Source organism: Neofelis nebulosa, chromosome 10 (assembly GCF_028018385.1).
Source record: "Neofelis nebulosa isolate mNeoNeb1 chromosome 10, mNeoNeb1.pri, whole genome shotgun sequence".
NCBI classification, from domain to species: Eukaryota; Metazoa; Chordata; class Mammalia; order Carnivora; family Felidae; genus Neofelis; species Neofelis nebulosa.
In genome coordinates, this window is record NC_080791.1 from 68,065,729 (window position 1) to 68,089,326 (window position 23,598).

At 46.0% G+C, this 23,598-nt stretch overlaps 1 protein-coding gene across 3 annotated transcripts in view; it reads right to left on the minus strand.

Annotated features, from left to right (window-relative positions):
* GALNT18 (polypeptide N-acetylgalactosaminyltransferase 18) overlaps nt 1-23,203 on the minus strand; it is a 351,823-nt gene extending 328,620 nt beyond the window's left edge. For 2 of the 3 annotated variants that reach the window (XM_058688250.1, XM_058688253.1), the window contains exon 1: nt 22,511-23,202. In XM_058688250.1, the coding sequence (XP_058544233.1) occupies nt 22,511-22,745 (235 nt within the window). In that variant the 5' untranslated portion in view covers nt 22,746-23,202. Of the gene's footprint in view, nt 1-22,510 lie in introns of all 3 variants that reach the window. The other variant, XM_058688252.1, reaches the window with a different exon arrangement.
* Nucleotides 23,204-23,598: the final 395 nt, after the last annotated feature.

Genomic DNA, 23,598 nt, shown 5'->3' on the forward strand with positions numbered 1-23,598 from the left:
TTGCATCTGTGCTTTCATCTAGTCTGACAATCTCTACATTTTGACTGGATAGTTTAATCCATTCACATTTAATATTATTATTGATATAGTTGGATTTACAGCTGCAATTTTACTTTTTGTTTTCTCTATGGCTCATCAATTTTTTTGTTCTTGTATTCCTCCTAATTGCTTTCTTGTGAATTACATGAATATTTTCTTGTAGAACATTTCAATTTCTTTAATGATTTTTAACTGCATTTATTGGATTATTTTCTTAGTGGCTGATCTAGAGTTTACAATATACGTCTTAATCCATCCAAGCCTCTTAACTTAATTCTAATGAAATATAGAAACTTTACTCCTTATGTAGCTTTAGTCTCTCCTCTCCATTTTTGTGCCTTTGTGTTATTATTGTCAAATACATTACATTTCTATATGTTATATGCCAGCAATACCATTATATGATATATACTGCTTTATGCAATTCCTCTTAAAATCTCTTAAGAGAAGAAATGAGAAATATGGAACTATACTTTTATAATTGCTTATAATGTACATTTCCTGGTACTCTCTATTTTTTTGTGTGTAAATTTGAATTCCTGTCTGGTGCCACTTGCATTCAGCCTGAAGAATATCCTTCAGTATTTCTTATAACGTAGAGCTGATAGCAACAAATTCTCTCAGTTTTATTTATCTGGAGATGTCTTTATTTTGCCTTTGTTTTTGAAGGATAGTTTTGCTGTATATAAGATTCTCAGCCTCCATTGTTTCTGATGAGAAATATACTATTAACCTTATTGCAGGTGATGGGGAGTTCTGTTCTCTGCTTTCAAGGTTTTCTCATTGTCTCTTAGCAGACATGCCACTGGTACACTTTATGGTGTCCTCCATTTCTCCAAGGCTCAGCTCACTTTTCTTCATTTGTTTTTCCTCTCTCTTCAGATTTCATAAATTCTGTTGATCTATCTTTAAATGTGCTGTCAACTCAAATCTCATTTTAAATGCCTCTAGTGAATTTTTTCACTTTTTTCATACTTTTCAGGTCCAGAATTTCAACTGTGTTCTTTATTTATCTTTATTGATATTCCCTATTGGTAAGATATTGTCATCCTACTCCCCTCTATTCTTCCATCAAAGTTTCCTTTAGTTCTTTAAACAAATTTAGAATAACTACTTTTGAAGTCTGTCTGGTAAGTCCAACATCCAGGTCCCCTCAAAGACAGTTTCTGTTATCTGCTTTCCCCCCCCTGTTATGTTCCCCTGTCTTTGATGTCTCTTAAGTATTTGTTGAAAACCAGTCATTTGAGATAACTTATTTTAGCCACTCTGGATATGATCACTCAGGACATGTGGGTGTTGTTTGCTTAGTTGTTTAGTGATTTAGATGGTCTAGTTCTGTGAATCCTTTACCCCACGAAGTGTGTAGTCTCTAATGTCAATCCCCGGAGACTGTATCTTTGGCCACGTGCGCAATGTTCCTGACCCCCTACCCAGGCCCCTAGGGTGACAGTGGTTTAGCAGGGCCCTTTGGCTTGTTTGTTTTTTGTTTGTTTTATTTTGTTTCATTTTACTATCACTTTCACTTATCTCCCTGTGAAGCTTCTGGCTGGACTGCCCTATTGGAATCACATCTAGCTGTTAGCCTCCACTACTTGCTACCTGACTGCTCTATTGTTTTCTTCTTTTTCTTTTTAAATAATTTATCATCCAGTTAGCTAAAATACAGTGTATACAGTGTAGTATTGGCCTCTGGAGTAGAATCCCATGATTCATCACTTAAATACAACATCCAGTGTTCATCCTAACAAGTGCCCTCCTCAGTGCCCATCACCCATTTTTCCCATCCTCCCAACCCCCCACCCCCATCAATCCTCAGTTCGTTCTCTGTTAAGAGTCTTTTATAGTTTGCTTCCCTCTCTGTTTGTAATTTATTTCTCCTTCCTTTCCCCTATGGTCTTCTGTTAAGTTTCTCAAATTCCACATATGAGTGAAAACATATGATGTCTGTCTTTCTCTGACTGACTTATTTCACTTAGCATAATACCCTCCAGTTATACCCACATTGTTGCAAATGGCAAGATTTTATTCTTTTTCATAGTTGAGTAGTATTCCATTACATCCGTGTGTGTGTGTGTGTGTGTGTGTGTGTGTGCGCGTGTGTGTGTGTGTGTACACGCACCACATCTTCTTTATCCATTCATCAACTGATTTTCAATAGTGACTTTAGGTATAAATTTCTCCACAGTCTGAAACACTTAAATTCAGGCTCCTTTGCAGGCTTCTTTGTCTTTGAAGTCAATCTTTGAGGCTTGTTTTAACCCCACAGGACAGTTCTTCTCAGATGTCTCTTTCTCTGGGTCTCTCTGTTAAACTTCTAGCTGGTCTAGCTGACCTACTGCAGCTCTTGTTGCTATTAAGGAGCTACCAGCCTCCTCTTAAATGCTTTCAAGCTTGAAATTCCTCACACTTTGTTCCAAATGAAGTCAGTTCCTTCAGGGAGAGCAATAGAACTCTGTTCTTCTAGCCTGCCTCTTCTCCTAGGCAGAATCTCTGTACCACTGCTCTGGAGCTAGGGGCGGTGGGAACCACAGCCTGATTCTCTCAGAGTGACATGCCTGCTCTATGTGTGTGGTGCTGGGTGGAGATAGTAGCCACTGGTCTTCTTGAACGGCCACTCCTGGCATGGAAACTTCACTTTATGTGTGAGCTGGGGTGGTGGTGATTACAACCCAGTATTCTTGGCCTGGGGTAGAGTTTCTACCCTACAAGAGGGGGTTGGGTGGCAGAAAGCAGCCCCAGACTTAGCCATGCTTGCATGTAATAAAGCTTCTGCAACACAGAGCTGGAAGAGATGAGAAATGCAGTGGCCTGTGCCTCCTGAAAAGAAACTATAGCCCTAGAATAGGAGCTAGGAGGAAAAGGAAACCCTATCTTCTCCACATCTACCCAGAGAACAGCTTCTGTCTGTGAACTGGAGTTCAAAGGGGGAGCAGGATCATGTCTCAAAAGCCACAGTGTTGCTGTTCTGAGGTTTAGTAGATTTTCTTGAATAAGTATTTCTCCATTTCATGTATGCACACAGAACAACTTTCAGAGACTTTAAATGGCTGGGGTTCTTTAAATAATTTTCAAAACAGATGAACATAGAGGAAGGGAAGGAAAAATAAGATAAAAACAGAGAGGAAGGCAAACCATAAGAGACTTTTAAAGACAGAGAACAAACTGAGGGTTACTGGAGGGGGTGGGCTAAATGGGTGTTGGGCATTAAGAAGGGCACTTGTTGGGATGAGCACTGGGTGTTAAATTAAGTAATGAATCACTCAATTCTATTCCTGAAACCATTATTATACTATATGTTAGCTAACTTGGATTTAAATTTTAAAAAAAGAAAAGAAAAAGAAAAAAATAATAAAATCATTTTCACCAGTTATGTTTGTATCACTGGGGAAAGGATCCACAGAGCTCCTCATACTGCCATCCCTAAAGTGCTTCTCCTAACCCCACATGATTTGCACTGAAAAAAAGACTGATTGAGGAAACAGCTGGCTCCATTTACCAGTGCTCTGTTTACTTCACTGTAGCCGTATTTTCTAAATTAAAAATAAGGGACATGTGCTCTGGCAAGGGCTTTGTACAGCTTCCAGGTACGGGAACCAGAAGGGCAGTAAATGTTGGAAATACTAGAATTTACAATTCATTTATACGGTTTCTGGGGACAACAGATCAGAATACGTGAAAATGTGTTGCCCCAGAAAACCTGGGGATATATAATTGCTAAAACTCTGGTTCTCCTGGACAGCTAGAAGGGATTCCTGGCTAATACAAAGTCTCCTTTGAAAGGGGACAGTTCTAAGCCATGTCTTCCCATCAACCATCTCAACTTGCATTTGGTGCTTCTCCAAAGACAATCAATTAATTCTAATAGGGATTTAACATGGAGGGACTGGGCTCTAAAGAAAAAACACCAGCAGCCAAGACTAAGTCTTGCCATGTAACACCCATCCTCCAAGGCTGGAAATGGGCTGCTTTGTTTCAACTCTGAATCAGCCATCACCTATGCATTCAGAATCTACTTTTCTCTCTTGGGCAACTTGGGAATTTCTCAGCTAAAGCCTAGATCTATGAATGTAGGCAAGGGGAATGCAGCCTGGCAAAGTTGGGGAAAGTTAATAGGGCTGTCTCTGACACTTCATTCCCAAATGTTCTTAAAATCAGACTCTGAAGTCACCAGGGAAATCTGGTTTTGAAATGATAGACAGCCCCAATCCCCTCAGCCATCAGGATAACACACCCTCCCTGGAAATATGCATCTGTCTAATTGCTCAAGATTGTGTACAAACTGAATATTCATGATCTTCACATTGACACAAAGGCTATATTTTTAAATGCTGCTACCCAATATTTAAAATCCTTTTTCTGTCCTTAAAAAGACTCATAGATTTTATTGGATCCACTGCAATTTGAGACACCTGGCTAGCTGGGGACTACATGGACTATGAGCCACAGATCTCCAGAATGGGGGGAAGAGGGCAGAAAGTACTTGAGTCAGAGCTATTGCAAAGCATAGTGAGTTTACTATCTATAGATTGAATAAATATGTCTTAGTCATATATGTGTGACCAGTTTTCAAGGAAGTGCATTGGTGTGTTTAATAAGTTAAAACTCCATTTAAAAGGATTATTGAATTTCTGATTGTCTGTCATCATGTGTGGTCTCCACTGGTGACACCACCCTGACCATGCCATGTACCTGGCTGGGTCTCAGTTTTAGGATCAGTAAAGTGAGGCAGGCTTACTACTCAGGTGACCTGTCGTTGAGCCCACATTACCGGGGAGTGGGGAGGGAAGGGGTGGACACACAATCTGTTCACGGTCCTAGACACTCTGGACGGCCTCTGGCAACATCATACCAATGAGTGGCACACCAGAATTTGAACCAAGTTTATCTGACTAAAACTCAGCACCTCATCTGAGCTGGTAGAGGTAAGGCTGCTGTGTATCAGAAGGGCATGTTTAGAACCAGAACCCAGAGCACCATTTCAGAGCTTCCAGAAGCTTCCTGAACGTTGTTCCTGTCCTCTCAAGCTGGCAAAAACCAAAAGGCCTCCACTCCCAAGGCAAAGAGAAAGAGATAAGGAATTTGGGAAGCTTTTCTGCCCCAGGGAAGAATCAGCCTCAATGACAGTTTGGTATTAACTAGCTCAGCCATGCAGGGAGGCATAATTAGTTTCCCAGCCCAGAGTTTCATTCCACCGGTCCCCCACACCCCAAGGGCTACACAATCTGTTTGAAATGAAAAGAAAAATAAAATCACTGCTCTCCTCGGCTGACCCATCAGGCTATTGCTCCTGGCCGTGGGCAAAAGGTGAGGCAGCCATCTGCCTGCTGAGGTAACAAAGAATGGAATAGTCATTTTTAAATGACATTTTCCATTTTTCCCCTATGTCTACTACGCCCTCTTCTACCCTACTGTTTAAATGATTCTTTTAAAATTGAAAATATCAGGGAGTAATAGGAAAAGAAAAATCACAGTACTCTGTGGTTCCTGCTAATGGGCTGATCTGTCCCAGTGGGCCAAGTCAGAGAAGAACCTTCTTCCTGGGCCCATTTCCTGGGCCTGCTGACGGCAGCAGGTGGGTGAAGGTGCACGGGGCCGCTGTGAAGGGCCTACGGGTCCCAACCCAAACTGACACCCATGGGGGGGTTATTCCACAGGTGGCCACCAGGGAACCAAGAGGCTCAGCCTGCCCAATTTCTAGTTCCGCTACTGCGCCAACTTCCGCCCTCGGTGCCCAAGGACCTGTGACAGCAGAGGTAGAGAAAATGCCCTCCTGAGTCCAGAGCGGCCCCCTCTGAGAATTCTTCCTCCTCTAGGCAGACAGTTGCTGCCACCTCCCTCCTGGGTGTGGGAAGAGCTGGTCCCAACTTACTACTGTCATCCAAAAGCCACCTCAAGATGGTGGGATCCATTGTGAGGTTCTCACAGGCCTCGGCGTGGACAGGAGCCCAAGCTGCTGCCACTTGGACTAGGAAGCCAAAGGCCAACCTTCCCTTAGCTCCTAGGGCCCCGAGGAATTCTCGATCCTTTCTTAGAAATTAAGCTATGCTTTCAACTTCTTATGGGCTCCCTAGGTATCCATTTAAGTGACCCCAACTCTGTCCCTCCTTTTGGAGCAGAGCTTCCCTGTTCAGCTACATCTTTTCTGGCATTTTTCTCCACTTTTTGGTGCAGGTTTGTTTTTCCCCTTCTGTACCTACAAGATTGCTTTCATTTGAAAGTGACCACAAGTGACAGCTTTATTAAAATAAAGATATCGAGGCTCCCCTGAAGGCTTCACACTCCTCTCACCAGCTGATTCCTGGGGGATCTCAGTGCAGGAAAGCACATTTTGCACACGCGTGCGCACACACACACACACACACACACACACACATTCTACTGAGCTGCTGCTTCCCTTTGATTAAACCTTGCTAGGACAGTATGAGCTGTGAGGTGCCTTAAAAGAGACCCGAGAAATGCGTGTTTTCCTGTCTCTGACCCAGAAGGAGGACACAGCCTGAGACAGCCTCGTGCAAGCCACCCCTAAGCCTGGAAGGATGAGAATCAGTTCTTCAGTCCCGTGGCCTCCCTTCCAGACAGCTTTGAAGCCAGATACCTGGCTATGAATGTTCTTACTAAGTGGTTTCAGGCAGGCCTGCTTATTTATTCATTCAGTCACTCAACAAATTCCTACTTAGCCCCAACTACATGCCTGCCACTGTATCAAACAGGAAATTGGAAAAATTAGGACTCTGTCCACCCTCAAGGAACCCAGAGTGTAATGAGAAAAGCAAATTAATCGTTACAGTACAGTACAACTTTCTCATCTATAAAATGGGGCTAATGATTTCACAGGCTTATTTTAAAGCTTATATAAGATGAAGTGAATTAAACCGTGCCAAACATCTAGTCAGTGACCGATAAGTGTCAATTTTCTCTCATTTCCTCTTCCTGATGTAAAATCTCTGCCCCTCCTTCATGGGCACCACCACTGGGATCTGGAAAGCTGGGAAGAAGTCTGCTCCCAGTATAGAGGTCGCATCTCCAGGAGCTGCCACGTACTGCTGGGAACCGAAGTCAGGTCCTGCTTACAGCTGTGTCCTCAATCCTTAAGATGATCCCAGGCAGTAGAGTGCCAGCCCCAGGCACTCAGATAGGCCATAGAGAGGGGACTAAGGGATCCCCTCAGACCCCATCTAAGGAAATCTATCCATCCCTTGTCCCTTAAGCATCTGGCTTTATCTGAGAATATATAACCAAGGGTTTATTTTCCCACTGCAGAAGCTTCTTCTGGGGTTGAAAGAAGTAAAAGGATGTAGAGGGAAACTTTCTAGACTTGATTCAGACCTCTCCATCCCCATCCCAAAGTCTCCAGGGCCCAGGGGAGGGCCGTCAGTACAGTCACCAAATTGTACTGGGGCTTGGATCCCTCAGCAAACAGGTTGAGGGTGTGGGTGCTGTTACTTCTGGGCTTTAGCATGCTCTGATTCTAAGTAAAGATCTTTCTAGATCTTTACCAGGCTAGAGCTTTCCCAACTGAGATACAACTTGAGAAATCTCAGCCTTCTTTGCTAATAGATGAGGAAAGAGGGAAGGGCTGCACTGAGCTGTACAACAATACCATACATTCCTAATATGGACCAGGGTGAAATAAGACATTTAATTCTCAATTTATAAAAATCAAGGCAACTTTCTGTACTTTGAAAGTAATTACAGACTCAAAAATCCTTATGCCTGTGTTGCTAAAAAACAACTGGATGTTGTTGAAAAACACTTAAGATTCACAACTGTACAGTTTTAGGTAAATACAACAATTATTTTTCTGTGACCCAAACACTCCCTGCTAATCAAGAAATGGCAATCGCCCAGGAGGTTTCATAGTTATTTATTACAATTCTCTCTAGTAAGAAAGCAAAACCATCCCTCAGTTTTCTGCTGTCACTATAATCTTCTTCACAAGCACTTTAAATAGTTAAGTACTAACAGAAAAAAAAATGTAGAGTGGAGCTTCCTGATGTGAAACTACATCTATCCTGAGTTGTAAAGAATGTATATTAAAATTATATCACACAACAAAATACACATTTTGTAGAGGGGGTAGAAAGAAAAGATTAAATTGAGTCTCCCTGACAATTGTCTTAAATCACACCTTCCTGCCTGCAATCGAAATTATAAGTCACGTTGCTTTGAATTAAATCAAATTCACCCTGGCGGGAAGATAGGCTGACGTGACTGCAATTCTGTCAGCAGGTCAAAACACACACACACAAAAACCCAAGTCTCTCCTTAAGGAGACTCTCCTTCCGTCATCGGGGAGAGTCCTTCCCATCCATCACTGGGGAAATGAGACTCTGACCAGGTAACTGGGCACCTTGCATAATTCTCCCACCAGCCAAGCTTCCTACAAACATAGCACATTCCTGACATGGTCTGCTGCCCACTGCAATGCCAAGTGGGTTTTACAAAACAAATATTTCTCTACAAACAGGAGCAGGTCCCCAGGCTGGCAGGCTTAGAATTTCAGAGAAGTAGGCAAGTCAGACGGAGACACTTGAGTATTAGCATTAGTTCAGGCTCCCCTCTCATCTCACTACTGACCTTCTCAGGCTAGATGTAACTGGGGAAGTCTTAGCACACACATCATGTCTAATGGCACTGAAATGGGCTTCAAATCTGCTATTCTAGGCATTACAACCAGAAAATACATTCCTGATCGTGTTTTCTATGTGAGCTCCAAGAAGGAAAGATAGTGGAAATGAAGGAAAGAGGGAAAGAAGGAAGCCTGAAGAAAAGAATGTGCTTCCTGCCCCTATGCCTGCTCCATGACAGGCAGGGTGGGGGTGCTTTCCCGCATGGCATCTCATTTCATCAGCACAACGATCCCACAGTGTTTACGGAGCAACCGCCCTCCTTTCTACAGCTGGGGAAACTGAGGCACAGGACAGCGAAGAGACTTGCCCAAGGTCACCCACCCTGAAAACAGCAGCGCCGATTCCAGCCACCGATTGCCTGCATGCTTTTCCCCACATTAAATGAGAGGCGCAGGTAACTGCTGGTTAAGATCTGAGCTTACCCTCTCCAGATCTTCCCTGCTCCACTCCTCTTAATCCTCCTCATTCTTCCGAGATGTGTCATAAGCCCCAGTTCCTCCAGGAAGTCCGTTCTGATGATGCACTCTTCTAGAATTCAATTTTAACCCTCATTACACTAGTTAGCTTGCAAAAGATCTTCAGCGGTTTCTTGTATTGTCTTCTAGGCCTGATTATGAGCTTCTTAAAGGAAAGAACCATGTCCTATATATTTTTTCATCTCCTGACATGCCTGGCACAGAGTCAAGCCCTTGCAGAGTGCTCAGGGAGTAGCCACAGAACAGCCTGGATTGATGCCTTTAAAAGCTGGGCTTCTCTGCTAACCCCTACCCATAGCTCCCCATTTCTCCCACAGTGGCCTCCAAGGCCTGCACAATCTGCTCCCCAGCCAGCACTTCTCTGGCCTCATCCCCCAACCCTTTCTTCCATAATCACTCTGCTCTGGCCACACTAGCTAACCCACGGTTCCTCAAACACACCAGGCACATTCCTACCCCAGGGCCTTTACACTGTTCCCTCCACCTCGAAATCTCTTCCCCCAGGCAGAGTTCACACCTAACTTTCTTCAAGTCCTTGCTGACAGGACAGCTCCTGATCATCTCATTTAATTACAACGCCTTTACATTTTTGTCTTTGTTCCACTGATGTACCCTCAGCACTTGCTAGGCACTCAGTAAATGCTGGTTGGATGATGGAAGGGAAGGATCTGAGCATGTGACCAACAGAAAGCAGGAGTACGTATCAGGTCACTGTCAAATTCCCAGTCATATTGGGGAAGAATAGGAACTTGGAAGCAGGTCTGTAGTTTCTCCCAACCATCTCATGCCCCACCCCCAACTGCTGGCACCCTGCCAGGATCCAAACTAATGCCAGCCTTGGAGTCCACCTCCTATATCTTCCCACAGAGCTGGGGGCCCACCGTTATATCCACTTTACCTGAATATTCCATTTCCTCAATTAAATGGGAAGTTCCTGGCAAACTCGGACATGTCTGCTGTTTCTTTTGTGTGCACCAGTCCCCTCCATGGTCCCCCACCCGACCCCATTCCCTGAGCCTGGAGGACCCCCAAAAACCTTAGGTCTGAGTGAGTGGAGGAGATGGGCTTGCTCACACTAAGTCCTCTCCTGAAAAAAATGATACTGTTGGCTTCAAAGGGCCATGCCCTGGAGCCTCTTTCAGCTTTCCTGAGTGCTCAGTCCCGGCCAGCTCCTGGCACAGGCATCCTCTTGTGTCTCCAGGGAAGGATACCAACAAAACAGCCACTTGGTAACCCATCTCAAGGCCTCGCTTCTGTCATGCATCTTTCTTCCAGTCTCATCTGCAAACTTTCTGCTGAAAGTAAGGGATAAGCTTGCTTTCTCTTGATCAGCATCGCTACAGCAGAAAAACAAGAGGATCCCTGACCTGTTACTAAGGGGCTTAGCAAAGTAATGGGGTTTTACCTCTTAGTAAGCACATAATCTTGGACAAGTTAACTACAGTTGCTGAGCCTGGATTTCCTCATCTGTAAAATGGCACTAACAGCATCCCACAAGGTTCCTTACAAGGTTAAAGTGATGTAACACATGCAAAGCATTTAGCACGCAAGAGATGCTCAACAAACATTAATTCTCTTCTTCCTCCCATCTCTTCTCCAGACAACTTCGGGCCTATTTCTACAACACTTCCTCACTGGTTTCTTTTTCCAACTTCTGAATCTTTGATAAAAGTCTCTTGTATCCACTTTCCATTACATTTCCCCTCGAATATAAATCTCCAGATTCTAGTAAAATATTTTTTTAAAAACCTGGCCCAGGCACCTGGGTGGCTCAGTCAGTTAAGCATCTGACTTCGGCTCAGGTCGTGATCTCACAGTTTGTGGGTTCAAGCCCCACATTGGGCTCTGTGCTGACAGCTCAGAGCCTGGAGCCTGCTTTGGATTCTCTCTCTCTCTCTCTCTCTCTCTCTAAGATAAATAAACATTAAAATTTTTTTAAAAAGCCTAGCCCAATTATAGACTTGGTCTACATCATAATCCCTACAATGTATACTTTCCTCCAAACAGTCTTTTAGAAAATAAAGCAAATCAGAGGATCAGTTTATTATTAAGCTGAGATTTAGATGTGGAAGAAACCAAAATGTTAAAAGACTCACTGTTCCAAGCCCTTGAACTGAGAGGCAGGTCTAAAGCCTCTCCCACACATATACCGCCAACCCCCCCCCCTTTCCTCCGTGGCTCCTTCTGTCCCATCAGGGAAATATTATGATGATTAATTAGACAACGCCTGTCCCGTTGGTCAAGATCCTTTGAGGTGGGAACCACATAAACACCAAGCATCATAACTGCAATAAAAAGAAACCAGAAAACCCCTCAGCTCTGGGACCCTAACCAAGGCAGAGCTAAATAAATCTGGAGCAGAATATCAAGAAGGATCTTCCACATGGATAATAGAAAATGTCACCAGCGTAAACAGGAAGAGAGATTAGTTCAATAAAGGAATAAAGGCACATTTGCGGGTCTCAAGTAAGATTTTTGCTTACTTTTAACTTCCCAGCATATAACTCACAAGGTTATTAATACAGACTCCTACTGTTTTGGGCAAATAAACAGCTGCTGATGTTTTGTGCCCAAACCACTTTATTAGAGCTTTCCTTTACAGCAATTGTTTTTTCCTTTCCAAATCCTGAGAGGCTCAGACAGCTAAAAAACAGAGTGCCAAGGCGGGAGGAATAACAAAGGAGAGAGGAGGCAGCCTGTGTGGGCAGAGAGAATGGGGCAGGGGCTGCTGGGACCCTCACTGTCCTCTTTACTACTCTTGGACAAAGTCAACGTTCAAGAGCAGAGACCAGAAGACACAGATAGGGTGTAATCACAAGGGCTATTTTTGCCCTGATGCTAGGAGCTGCCATTAAACAGAATTTAACAGTGTGAGAAGATAAGGATGACCAACCATCCAGGTTTTCCCGGGTTCAAGGGGCTTCCTTGGAGCCAGGAACTACAGTTTTAAAATAGGGAAAGTCCTAGGGCACCTGGGTGGCTCAGTCCATTAAGCATTTTGACTCTTGATGTGAGCTCATGTCATGATCTCACTGTTTGTGAGTTCGAGCCCTGCATTCAGGCTCTACACTGACAGAGGAGTCTGCTTGGGATTCTCTTTATCACTCTCTCTCTCTCTCTCTCCCCCCCTGCCCCTCCCCCGCTCACACGCACTCATGCTCTCTCACTCTCAAAATAAATAAATTAATTAAAAAACAAAACAATGCCCAGGGAAAGTCTTGGGCAAATGGGACAAGTTGATCACCCCAGAAGACACACGACTCTGTCAATGGACAGGAAAGCACTCAGCATAGCGCCTGGCACACAGTGAGTGCTCTCTAGTCCCACGTGGAATTGGAATGAGCTCTAGCTTGCCTCGGGCACCTTCTGCTTGTCCTGCAGGACAAGTTCCTGGGGGCTTATGATGCTCCACAATGATCCAAGAGAGAGGGCTCTCCACAGCTTCCGGAGCAGCAGCTTGCTCACCCTTCCAGAGCAAGGACTCCGCCTCTGGCACCCAACCTCGAGGCTCCTCACCTACATAAGGACAGACCAAGCCACCTGCCTGGCACCCCACCCCCACCAGTCCCCCACTTGCCCTGAGGCCTCTGAGCTTACACTTGAACACAGTCTCCAACAGAATGATCTCCTGGTCCTCTCTCTGTGATTTTCACCTTTTTCTTTTTCTTGTGTAGGGAGCATATATGTTAGAAAGTTCCCTTCTTGTCTCCACCACGTACCAGTGTGTGACCTTGGGCAAACTCTCTAAGTGTCTATGTCTAACTGTCCTCACCTCTAAAACTCTCCGTCCACGTTGCAAAGGTAAAAAGCAACCTCGCATGGACAGCATCTAGTCCAGTCCTTGCCACACAGGAGTTCTCTTTCTCCGTGCCTCCTGATATAATCAGTCTTCAATACTTGATATGCCTGTTGCTCTTAAAATAAGCCAAGGGTTTGGCTAGGATTCTCATTTGTCACTTCTGAAGCTTCAAATCCCCTCTTAGCTTTCTTACTCTTATATTCATTGGCTCAAGCAATTTTGGTACTGTTCTCCTAAAGTCCCAGAGGCTATTAGCCTGACACTTATGGGTCCAGGATTCAAATCCTGTCCTGCCCAGGTCCCTGAATTACCTTCCCATTTCTCTGGGATCTCAATGGCCTTTAAAGGTCCATCCCAGGGGCGCCTGGGTGGCTCCGTCGGTTAAGCGTCCGGCTTCAGCTCAGGTCATGATCTCGTGGTCCATGAGTTCGAGCCCCGCGTCGGGCTCTGTGCTGACAGCTCAGAGCCTGGAGCCTGTTTCAGATTCTGTATCTCCCTCTCTCTGACCCTCCCCTGTTCATGCTCTGTCTCTCCCTGTCTCAAAAAAAAAAAAAAAAAAAAAAAAAGTTAAAAAAAATTAAAAAAAAAAAAAAAAAGTCCATCCCAGGATACAGAGATGGATGGGCTAAGCAAACAAGTCACCAGGGCTTAAAATGCAATACTCAGCAATCTTAAACAGGGCTACACCTCTGTCTTAAACTCTGGACAATGGCTATTCTAAAGAGGTGGCCCTAAGCCTCCTCTTCAGACATCATTTTTCATTGTTCTCATCTGTCCCAAGGAGAGGGGTGCAGATACCACTCTTCTGGATCTTCCCAAACACAGTACTTTGTGAACTCCTGAAGAGAAGCAGTAACAAAACGTAGCCCAAAGAACCATCTGCTGGCTCTAACACCATTTCACCAGTGGCCTCATACGGAGAGCCTGTCACAGTCTCATTGGGACTGCACACTTAGGACTTTCACAAAGCTTCATTAAAGGCAGTTTCATCTCTGAAAAGCAAGCCTTCACAAAACTGATGGTGAATGATGGGCAGTGAAAGGGCTACATCAGAACCCCATACCCACTGGGACGATTTGTCCTAGCAATATATTTTAGTCCATAATCCTGTAGTCGGCGGGAGGTGCGGGAAGGGGGGAGGAGGAGCCCCTGGGTGGCTCAGTCGGTTAAGCACCTGCCTTCGGCTCAGGTCATGATCTCGCAGTTTGTGAGTTCGAGCCCCACGTGCTCTGTGCTGAGAGCTCAGAGCCTGGAGCCTGCTTCATATTCTGTCTCTCTCTCTCTCTCTCTCTCTCTCTCCCTCCCTGACTCGAATTCCGTCTCTCTCTCAAAAATACACAAACATTACAAAAAAATTTTTTAAAAGAAAAGAAAAAGACATAATCGTGTAGCCAGCAAAACTACCCAAGCGTTAGTGTTCATATAATCAGGAATCCTCTTGCTTAAAGTTCCAGTTGGCTGCACTCAGCTGGGTCCATAAAAAGTACACAGCCCCACAAATAGGACTCCAGGACAGCAGTTGTTCCCGATTACTACCACAACAAATTTTAGATTGGAACAGTTGTACAGTGGTTGGTCGTTAACAATAACTAAAATACCAAAACATACAAATGATTAAGTTTAACTAGTAAGTTGAAGGGATTTCAAGGTTATCACATTCTCTTGCATACTAATCCGCTTCTTGAGTGGGAGGAAAAAGGACAGAGTGAGAATGCGTGCACTGTGTAGGGACATGCTCCATCCTGGCCCCACCCTGGGGCGTGTGCCCTGCATGTGAAGGCATGCGTGTGAGGAGAAGGAAAACATTCAGCGCTTCCATACTCACACACTGCATTGTGGAACGGAGCTGCTCCACCCCCAAAGGCAGACTGAGATTTGATAAGCTGGTAATTGTAGGCACCATGGAATAATCAAATCTCTAACCAACTCAAGGACTCCCAGCGCCGGAGAGACATTCAAGGCCAGCATGAAAAGTGAGGGCAACACTCATTTCATCTGGATCATGAACCAGCAGACCTAGCCCCCCCACCCCTTGCACTCTGTTGCGGTTGCCCGTCTCACATTTATGGGTTTCTGCCCCTCCATCTTTATGTGTGATCCTCTTTCTTCCCAAATCCCATCTTACTGCCTTCTGGCCACATTCATCACTCATTCAGCCTGTTGCTTCCCACAAAGAAACTTCTGTGCAGCATCACCTCCTACTAGACTGCCTTCCTATATGCTTCTCCACAGGGCAGCCATCTCTCCTAGACTCCTGGACAGGACCCAAGTAATGAAAAAGGGCAACAATCCTAAAGAGACCCTCAAGCCTCCAAAAGGCAATGGCCCCAAGGCATTTGGCTTCCCAAGTGAAGTGAAGTCAGAAATTCTACAGGATGGTAATGAAGATGGTCCAGTAACCTTGTATGTGGCTCTGAATCCTACAAATACCTTTGGAAAAACACAGACCGGCATAGCCCAAGTGACTGCAGCTGACCTTCAAGGCCCTCACAGACCAGGAAACCAGACTGTGGTTCTCCCACATTTCATTCTGAATTCTCCTTGAGATTCTACATCAACCTACTTATCAAGGGCAAATAACAATTTATGTCGAGTGAGTGGGAAAGAATGTGGAATTCATTTATTTTACAGCCTACACACTTGTGGATAAAAATGAGAATTCTTTGGCCATGGGAAAAAAGTTGTATTCTTTGGCAAGGTTTCCCGACTCCATGAAGATGCGGTCTGGGGCTATTAATAAAGGTAATTGGGCCCAACTTCTAAATCCTGCTCTTGCACTCTCAAAATATCAATCACTGTTACTAATATAACTTCACACGCCATAGTTCATTCCGAAGGAAAAATAGCTTTACTATTTAAATGACACCCTTTCCTCAACTAAACTCCACAAGCACTTAGAAAACATCATATCCTCTTCTTCACAACCATGCCAAGTCAGGGATCAGATGAGAAGGACACCAGCCAATTCTAGGTGACATCCAAAAGCTACAAGGGACAAAAAAAAAAAATCTCCCCACATCCAGACCTAGGACATTTTCTGACTTTTAGGGACCACAAATGGTTTGTAATCAGAGCAAGCAACCTGTTTTTAGTGACCTAATATACATTAATATGCATAGAATATGCCTAACAAACTTTTAGGAAACAAAAAGCAGTTAATAATCCATTTCTCCCATTGTTGGGATGATCTTGACTCACTGAAGTAAGATAATGGATTTAGAAATTAGTCATATAATGTAATACATTATTAATCATGGTATTCAGAAGGGTAAATAGATATTATAAAAACACTACCCAGGAATTCAATTTCCTTTCAGATGTGTTTACTCTCTTGAATTCTTTATGCTACCATCATCCGTCACAAAAATGTAATAGTCAGGCCTTTTTCTCCCAAAACAGTGATTTTCAACCTTTTCTTTAAAAAAAAAAAAAACACAGCCTTTTAAAAAATAAAACATTCTATAGAACACCAAATATAAGGCATGTGAAGGAGGAGATACACTGGCTGTGAGGAGGAGAGCATGTGGGTGCAGGAGGGGTCCAGGAGACTTCAGTTGACCCTTTTATTTGTCAGGTCCCAGATCCAACCTTCCAGAAGCTTGGGGCTGCTTGGGGCTACAGTATGAAAACTACTGCCCTAAGTCATCTATGTAAAGCAAAAAATATGTACATAATATAGAATACAGGCCGTGTGTGTGTGTGTGTGTGTGTGTGTGTGTGTGTAACTAGTGATCTATGTAAATATACCATACATATATATAATATACAAATCACAAAAACTGATATCCCAAGAGAAAAACTGGCAAAAGACACTAATACAAGGTGAAAGTAACAGGGGTAGGTGGGGGGGGGCAGTTATTAACTTCTACAGTAATCATAGGAGTACAAATCAAAAGAACACTTAACAGTGATTACCTTTGCCCAGAAAAAGTTAAATGATACCACCAATGCTGGCCAGGTTCCATGAAACTGGTACAAGAATACATTGCAAGTGGCTGTGTAGCAAGATTTTAACAACAATCGTTCATTAAACTATTCCTACTTTTGGAGTCCGTAGTAATCGCACATCTGGAAATAGATCCTTAAAGATAGTTGAAAAGAAGAAAAATGAGGTGGATATGTTCATTTCTGCATTAATTGTAGTGGAAAAGCCAATGTTCTGTAATGGGGAAGTCATTAAATCAATAATGGTTATACCGATGGTGGAATATTATGCAGTCATTAAAAATACAGTACAAGTTCTCTTTAAGAACCCTCCGCTTTGTCACCTCTCCTAATGAAGCATGCTTTCAATCCCCCTGGGAAACCAGCCCCAGGATGCCTTTGTCCTTCTGTGTCAGCTTTTCTCTCCCGCCCCCACTCACATCTCCAGCTCAGGACTGAGTTGTTTGGCTACCAACAGTCCTCTGGGTTTGTTCCCAAATGTGTTTTTACCTTTGGTACTTGTCATTGTAACAGAATAATTTAATTTAATTACATATTCTGGAAACCAATGGAATATGACTGCTAAAAAGATGAGAGCTGTTGTTTCTAAGAAAATTAATTTAACTGCTTTGCAAAGACTTTATAAAGCTAGTCACTGAAATAGCACTCAAATTGCATGTGAGCAAAATCACTGCGAAGGATGAGGCAAAAGTCGTAGAAATTCAGGCTACTACACAGAGGCTGCTTCATAAGCATCTTCAAGTTCTCAATGAATTTTAAAGGAAACAGAAGTAGAGATCAGTCTTTGTAAAATAGCACATTATGTAAGTGGCTTATGCAAGGAAGAAGATCAGAAAGGCCCCCGCCGCCCCGCCCAATGACGAGCTTTGGCCTTAACATCAAAAGGCTGGCAAATGGGGGCGCCTGGGTGGCGCAGTCGGTTAAGCGTCCGACTTCAGCCAGGTCACGATCTCGCGGTCCGTGAGTTCGAGCCCCGCGTCAGGCTCTGGGCTGATGGCTCGGAGCCTGGAGCCTGTTTCTGATTCTGTGTCTCCCTCTCTCTCTGGCCCTCCCCCGTTCATGCTCTGTCTCTCTCTGTCCCAAAAATAAATAAAAAATGTTGAAAAAAAAAAAAAATTAAAAAAAAAAAAAAAAAAAAGGCTGGCAAATGAATGTACAAAATATTCAAAAATAAAATGAAAATAAAATACTTAATGCAGATATGCACTATTTTGTTTTATTCTCTTCTTTACTCAGTTTTTCAATTAACTACCTTAAAGCCCAACTGTATTGAATAAGAGGGAATCTATTGTTCTTTAAAAACAAGTCCACAGTGGCAGGGTCCGGGAGTGTCTTGATTTACTGCCATATCCAATGTCACCTCTCCACTGTGCTACCTGGCACATATTAGATCTCCAATAAATAAAGACTGAATCAATATACTATGTAGCAAACATGAAAAAATACTTCTAACAAAAAACAAGCTGAGAAAAGGTGAAATATGAAATTACATGCAAACCATGACTACACCTTTTTTTTTAAATACGGAGGCAGATGGGAAAAGTTAGAAGGGAAGGCTCAAATGCAAAATAGATGTATTAAAGTAAAATGAATTAAAGGCAATTTTATACATTTTTAATTATTTTCTTTAATATTGGCACATTCTTTTACAGATTCAAAAAGATACTAATCAAGAAAAGGAGGGGCGCCTGGGTGGCTCAGTCGATTAAGCATCTGATGTCGGCTCAGGTCATGAACTCACAGTTCATGAGTTCGAGACCCACATCAGGCTCTGAGCTGACAGCACAGAGCCTGGAGCCTGCTTCGGATTCTGTGTCCCTCTCTCTCTGTCCCTCCCCCACTCACACTCTGTCTCTCTCTCAAAAGTAAATAAACATTAAAAAAAGAAGGAAGGAAGGAAGGAAGGAAGGAAGGAAGGAAGGAAGGAAGGAAGGAAGGAAGGAAAAAGATAAGGAGAAAGCTGTTTCAGTTTCTACGGGACTTCCAAAATAAGACAGGAACCAACACTGAGTAGGTTCCAAGCTCTCCAAAACACAAGCTGCCTTCAACACACCCTCTGCTTCATCTGCCTCACCACGTCCAGCAATCCCATCTTTCTCCTCCGAAGAGTGAACCTGTACGAACACTTATCTCCAGCCCAACAGGATGCTATTTTTGAAATCTGGAGCTATCCACCCTCTCGCTTACCAACTATTTGAAAAAAAAAATTTTTTTCAAAACTGCAATTTACATTCCCAAGAGATTCCCAAACACCATCTAATTAAATCATTCAATCAGAAAACAAATTAAAATGAAATATCACTGCAACCCCCAAGAGGAAAATAAACTTTTCAGTCATGACTAGAACAGACCTCTAGGGTGATGCTCCAAAGCCTCTTCTAATTGCAAGGCCTATGACACATTCTGCAGAACATTTTGTGACATTTGCAGTTTCCGGGACAACTTTCCTTCCAAAGCAAAAAGAAGCCTGAGCAAGGCTCCAAAGCAAAACATTCGTTTGAGAATGGAAACGCTTTCATAAATGACTAACTGGTGCACTGGGCATCCACATTATACACTCATTCATTCATCCATTCATCTATCCAACACCTACGCTCTACAGAATGTGCCAGGAACTGTCCTGGGTATTCCACCAACACTTTTTAAGTGAAAGTAACCTCTGTCTCTCAACATAAAATAAAACAAAACCCAGAGCTTCCTGAGTTTACCTATGGAAGAGTCTCAACGTGGGCAGGTTCTGACTTCATCATTCCTTGGGCATCTTCTGAGGTCTCTAACTCTGACGCCCTCTTCCATCATCAAGTAACTCCAGGGGATCGCTGTTTCCCCTGTGAGCTGCTGGCCCTCTAAGGAGACAGTACAGTATGTGGTGAAGAACACAGACCCTGAAGCCAGATGGGCTGGGTTTAAATCCCTGAACTCCCATGTATCAGTAATGTGACCCAGGCAAGTCTTTATCTCTGTCTGTAAAATGGAGTTAATACTACCTATTTTACAGGGTTGTGATGATTAAATTAGTCAATATACATAAAGTGCCTGGCACATAATGGGCGCTATATAATTTTCAGCCATTATCATTACCCCTTATTCTCCTCTCCCTCAGCTCAGCACAGTAAACTGGATTGCTCAAAAGGCTGTACTAACTGGAGGAAACTTAACAGTGGAATACACATGAACAGTGTATATCACTGAGTACCAGGGTCTGACTGTCCTTCCCTACCCTCTGCCTCCAAAGAGTTGCACTTGGCCAGTCCCAAACTTTGCAGGCCTCTTAAACATAGATCTCTAAATTCACTTAATCCCCTGAATCCTAGCTCTGGATGGCTCCGGGGCCACTGGGAGGGCTGTCACTGGTCACACTACCCTATCACGGCGCAGCCAACCAAGTCACCTCCACTCTCTACCTGTCTCCCATCTAGCCTTCCCCAAGTCACTGACACTTCCCCACCCTCTAGAGCCTGTGGCTTTCACCTTTCTGTCCTGAGAACCTGGTCATTTCTGAATATCCACAGGAGTCCTAATATACAGTCAGGGCACATACCCAAGAGAACCGGACCAACGTATGTTTTAAGAATCCTGTTCTCTCTTTGCTTCCCATCTCTCCCAATTTTTTCAGGTATATATTTAAAAGTTCCGAACAATGTGTAGTTATAAGGTTTCCTGGGAACAAAATCACAAAGGCTCCTTTCAGCTTTAAAACTGCACTCACTTTCATGTAGAGCCTTATAAATCATGTGACATGGTCCACATTCAATATGATAGGGGCTACTCTGTGATGAGCTCATGGGTTAACAATGTCTCCTCACTGCTTCCCAAAGCAGTACCTTGCTCACCTCCTCCCTGAGCAGACTGGAAAGCACAAGAGAATCATTTTTCAGGAATATATATACACACACTCACGCGGAATCTGTGAATGAAAATCTCTCAAAACCTGTGGGCAAACTGGAAACGTCAAAGTAAGGTATGGCCTTGTGTCTCCCTGGGAACAGTCTGAAACACCCTGGGGCAAGCACTGTACTTCTATTGCTGATTAATTTTCAGTCCAAACCTACAGGATGGAAAAGGTAAGAAACAGCAGCAACAGGGGCCATCAGATAGATAAATCGGTCTGCTAAGCCCAGTTCCAGTTTGAGAGGCAGAGGTAGGTATGAAGGAGAAGCTGTCAACAGTCTCCTTTCGAGGGAAGTGTCCCTAAGCCATGAGCTTGTTTTGAAGTCATTAGTTAGAAAGCACAAGGGATATGTACACCTCTCCTGCACTCACCTGGACCTCCCCTGGGAAGGAACTATTCTGGACATGTGGGGTTACCATGGGAAATGTGGACACAGCGCCTATTTCTACCCTGGCAGGGGCAGCAGGTGCAGACGCCCACGTGTAAACAAAAGAAAGTGCTCCTGGGGAAGAAAGCCTTCCATCAGCTAGATATTTGACAAGATCTGCTAGGTAGTGGACCCAGAGTCTGCATGGCCTGCCAGGTTTATAGGTGAACAAGGTTCCCTGCCCTTCAGAAGCTCACACGCTGGTAGAAAGCAGGGGAAGTGGGGAGGTGACGAAAAGAGAAGTGTGAACGGGTGAGACGCGCGCGTGTGTGCACACCCAGTACCAGTGCCCCGCGGAGCCGGGAGCTCTCCATCCCCTGCCTCTGACAGTACATCGGACAGGGTTGCATAGGGAGGGCTCCCATACGCCATCCTCCCCTTGACCCCAGCCCTGGCCTAGATGGAGGGCAACCACCTCGTGCAGCCTTAGACTCAAGAACCACTCCGCGAGGGTCTGTCTGCTCCGCCCCAACCGCTCCCTGGGCCTGGGAATGCCCTGGGCCTGGGAGTGGAGCTACCGGAGGCAACGGCTTTCGCCCGGCCCCGCGGGGAAGGTGCAGCCCAGGGGGGATTCTCTCGGTCCTGGGCGGAGGCGCCACCGCAGTGGACAGAGCTCCAGGCTCCCGTGCTTCTTCCACGAGTCGACACCTGCTCCTGGAGAGGGTCCTGGACCCGCTGGTTGTGGTGGGGGTGGGCACCGCTATAGGTTTAAGCGGCAACCCCAGCCACAGATTTCCCCTACAGGTCCAACGGACCTGTGCGCCTACGGACGGCGCACAGCAGGGCTGGGGCTGGGTCTACGCAATCTTCCTAGTCCAGGCTTGTCCCGCAGCCTGTGGGTTCTAAATGCCAAAGGCTGGGGCCGCGCGAGCATCTCGCCGTGGGCCCTTACAAGGGACCAAATGAGCTCGACTGCCCGCGCCCGCTCTCTCTTGTACACACACAAACATGCACGTACACACTCTGAGCCGGACCTGTGTGCGATCCCGAGAGCCGGCGAGCAACCAGCCCGGAGTCTCGGGCACATTTGGACACGTGCGCAGCGCTCCCCCACACCGCCAGTGAGCTGCACACACCCGCGCGTGGAGCCCCGCGCACACACGTGTGCCCTGGAGAAGCGCGCACCGCCGCAGACAGCGAGGGTCCCCCACGCAGGCAAGAGCGCACACCCAGCCCCCCAAGCTTCTGCGGCCTCAGACCCCGCAGCTACCGGCTACATGCGCACCCGCCCCAGCGCACCCGGCGCTTCGCTGGGCACTCCGGGGCCTGGTGAGCGGCCCAAGTTTCCCGGGGCGCCCGTACCTTGGATATGCTGCTTGATGACATTCTCCAGGTGGTCTAGCCGTTCAATAATCTTCAGGGTGTCCCCTTTGTCTTCCTCCAGCTTCTTGTCAGGCGCCGGCTCCTGCCCCCGCACATACACGCTGGCGATGTAGTTGGTGACCCAGCCCACGTAGAGCAGACATATGATGTTGGTCATGCCGCTCAGGATCACGCAAGTGGACACCAAAGTTTTGGTCTTCCTGGTGCACACCATTCTGGGCTCCTTCCTCCATATAGAGCTCCCGGGGGACCCTCCTCGCCGCGCGCCGGCACTCCCCCGCGCGCGCACACCCCCTCGCCCGCCCCGGGCCGCTGGGCGCCCGAGCACCTGAGTCCCAAGGTCCTCCTACAGCCGGAGCTGCTTGCGGTGGAGCCGCCGTGCCCAAGTTTAGAGCTCCCGCCGCTGGCCACCCGGAGAGAGAGCTTGACAAAGGAAACGAGGTGGATTTTTTCCAAATTAAAAATCTCCTAGCCCTTCTGGAAGCGGTCACGGGTGGCCGGCAGCCGCGCGCCCGGATACGCGCGTCGGGGAAACTTTGCCACAACCTGGGTCCACGGCCGCGCCGTTTCCCATCGCCAGCGCGGGGTGCCTGGGCGGTCCGACCGGCCCGCGCTGCTGGAAGGACGGCGACGGCGGCGGCGGCGGCAGCAGCGGCGGCGGGGAAAGCAGCGGAGCAGAGCGGCCCGGCCCCCTCCGAGCGACAAGCGCCGCCACCAATCGCGCTCCGGCTCGGGAGAGGGGCCGGTGCTGCGCTGCCGCGGACCAACAGGGAGGGCGCGCCGGGCGGAGTCCGGCCCCCGGGCCCCACCTGCTGGCCGCCCCTGGCTCCCGCCCTCCAGGGACGCGCCTGAGCTTCCACCAGCGTCCGCGCGGGCTGCCCCAGCCTCGAGGCTCCCGGAGAGGCGCGCCGCCAGCCTCAGCCCCTAGGTCGGCAGATTCCACCTCTAGGGGAATGCTAGGGGAATTCTTGCTCTTGCGCCGGGACCTCCGGTCTTTGCGGGGTCGCGCGGCTCAGCGCCCCTCGGCGGGGCTTCTCGCTCTGGTGTCCCCGGCCGGCCGACTCCTT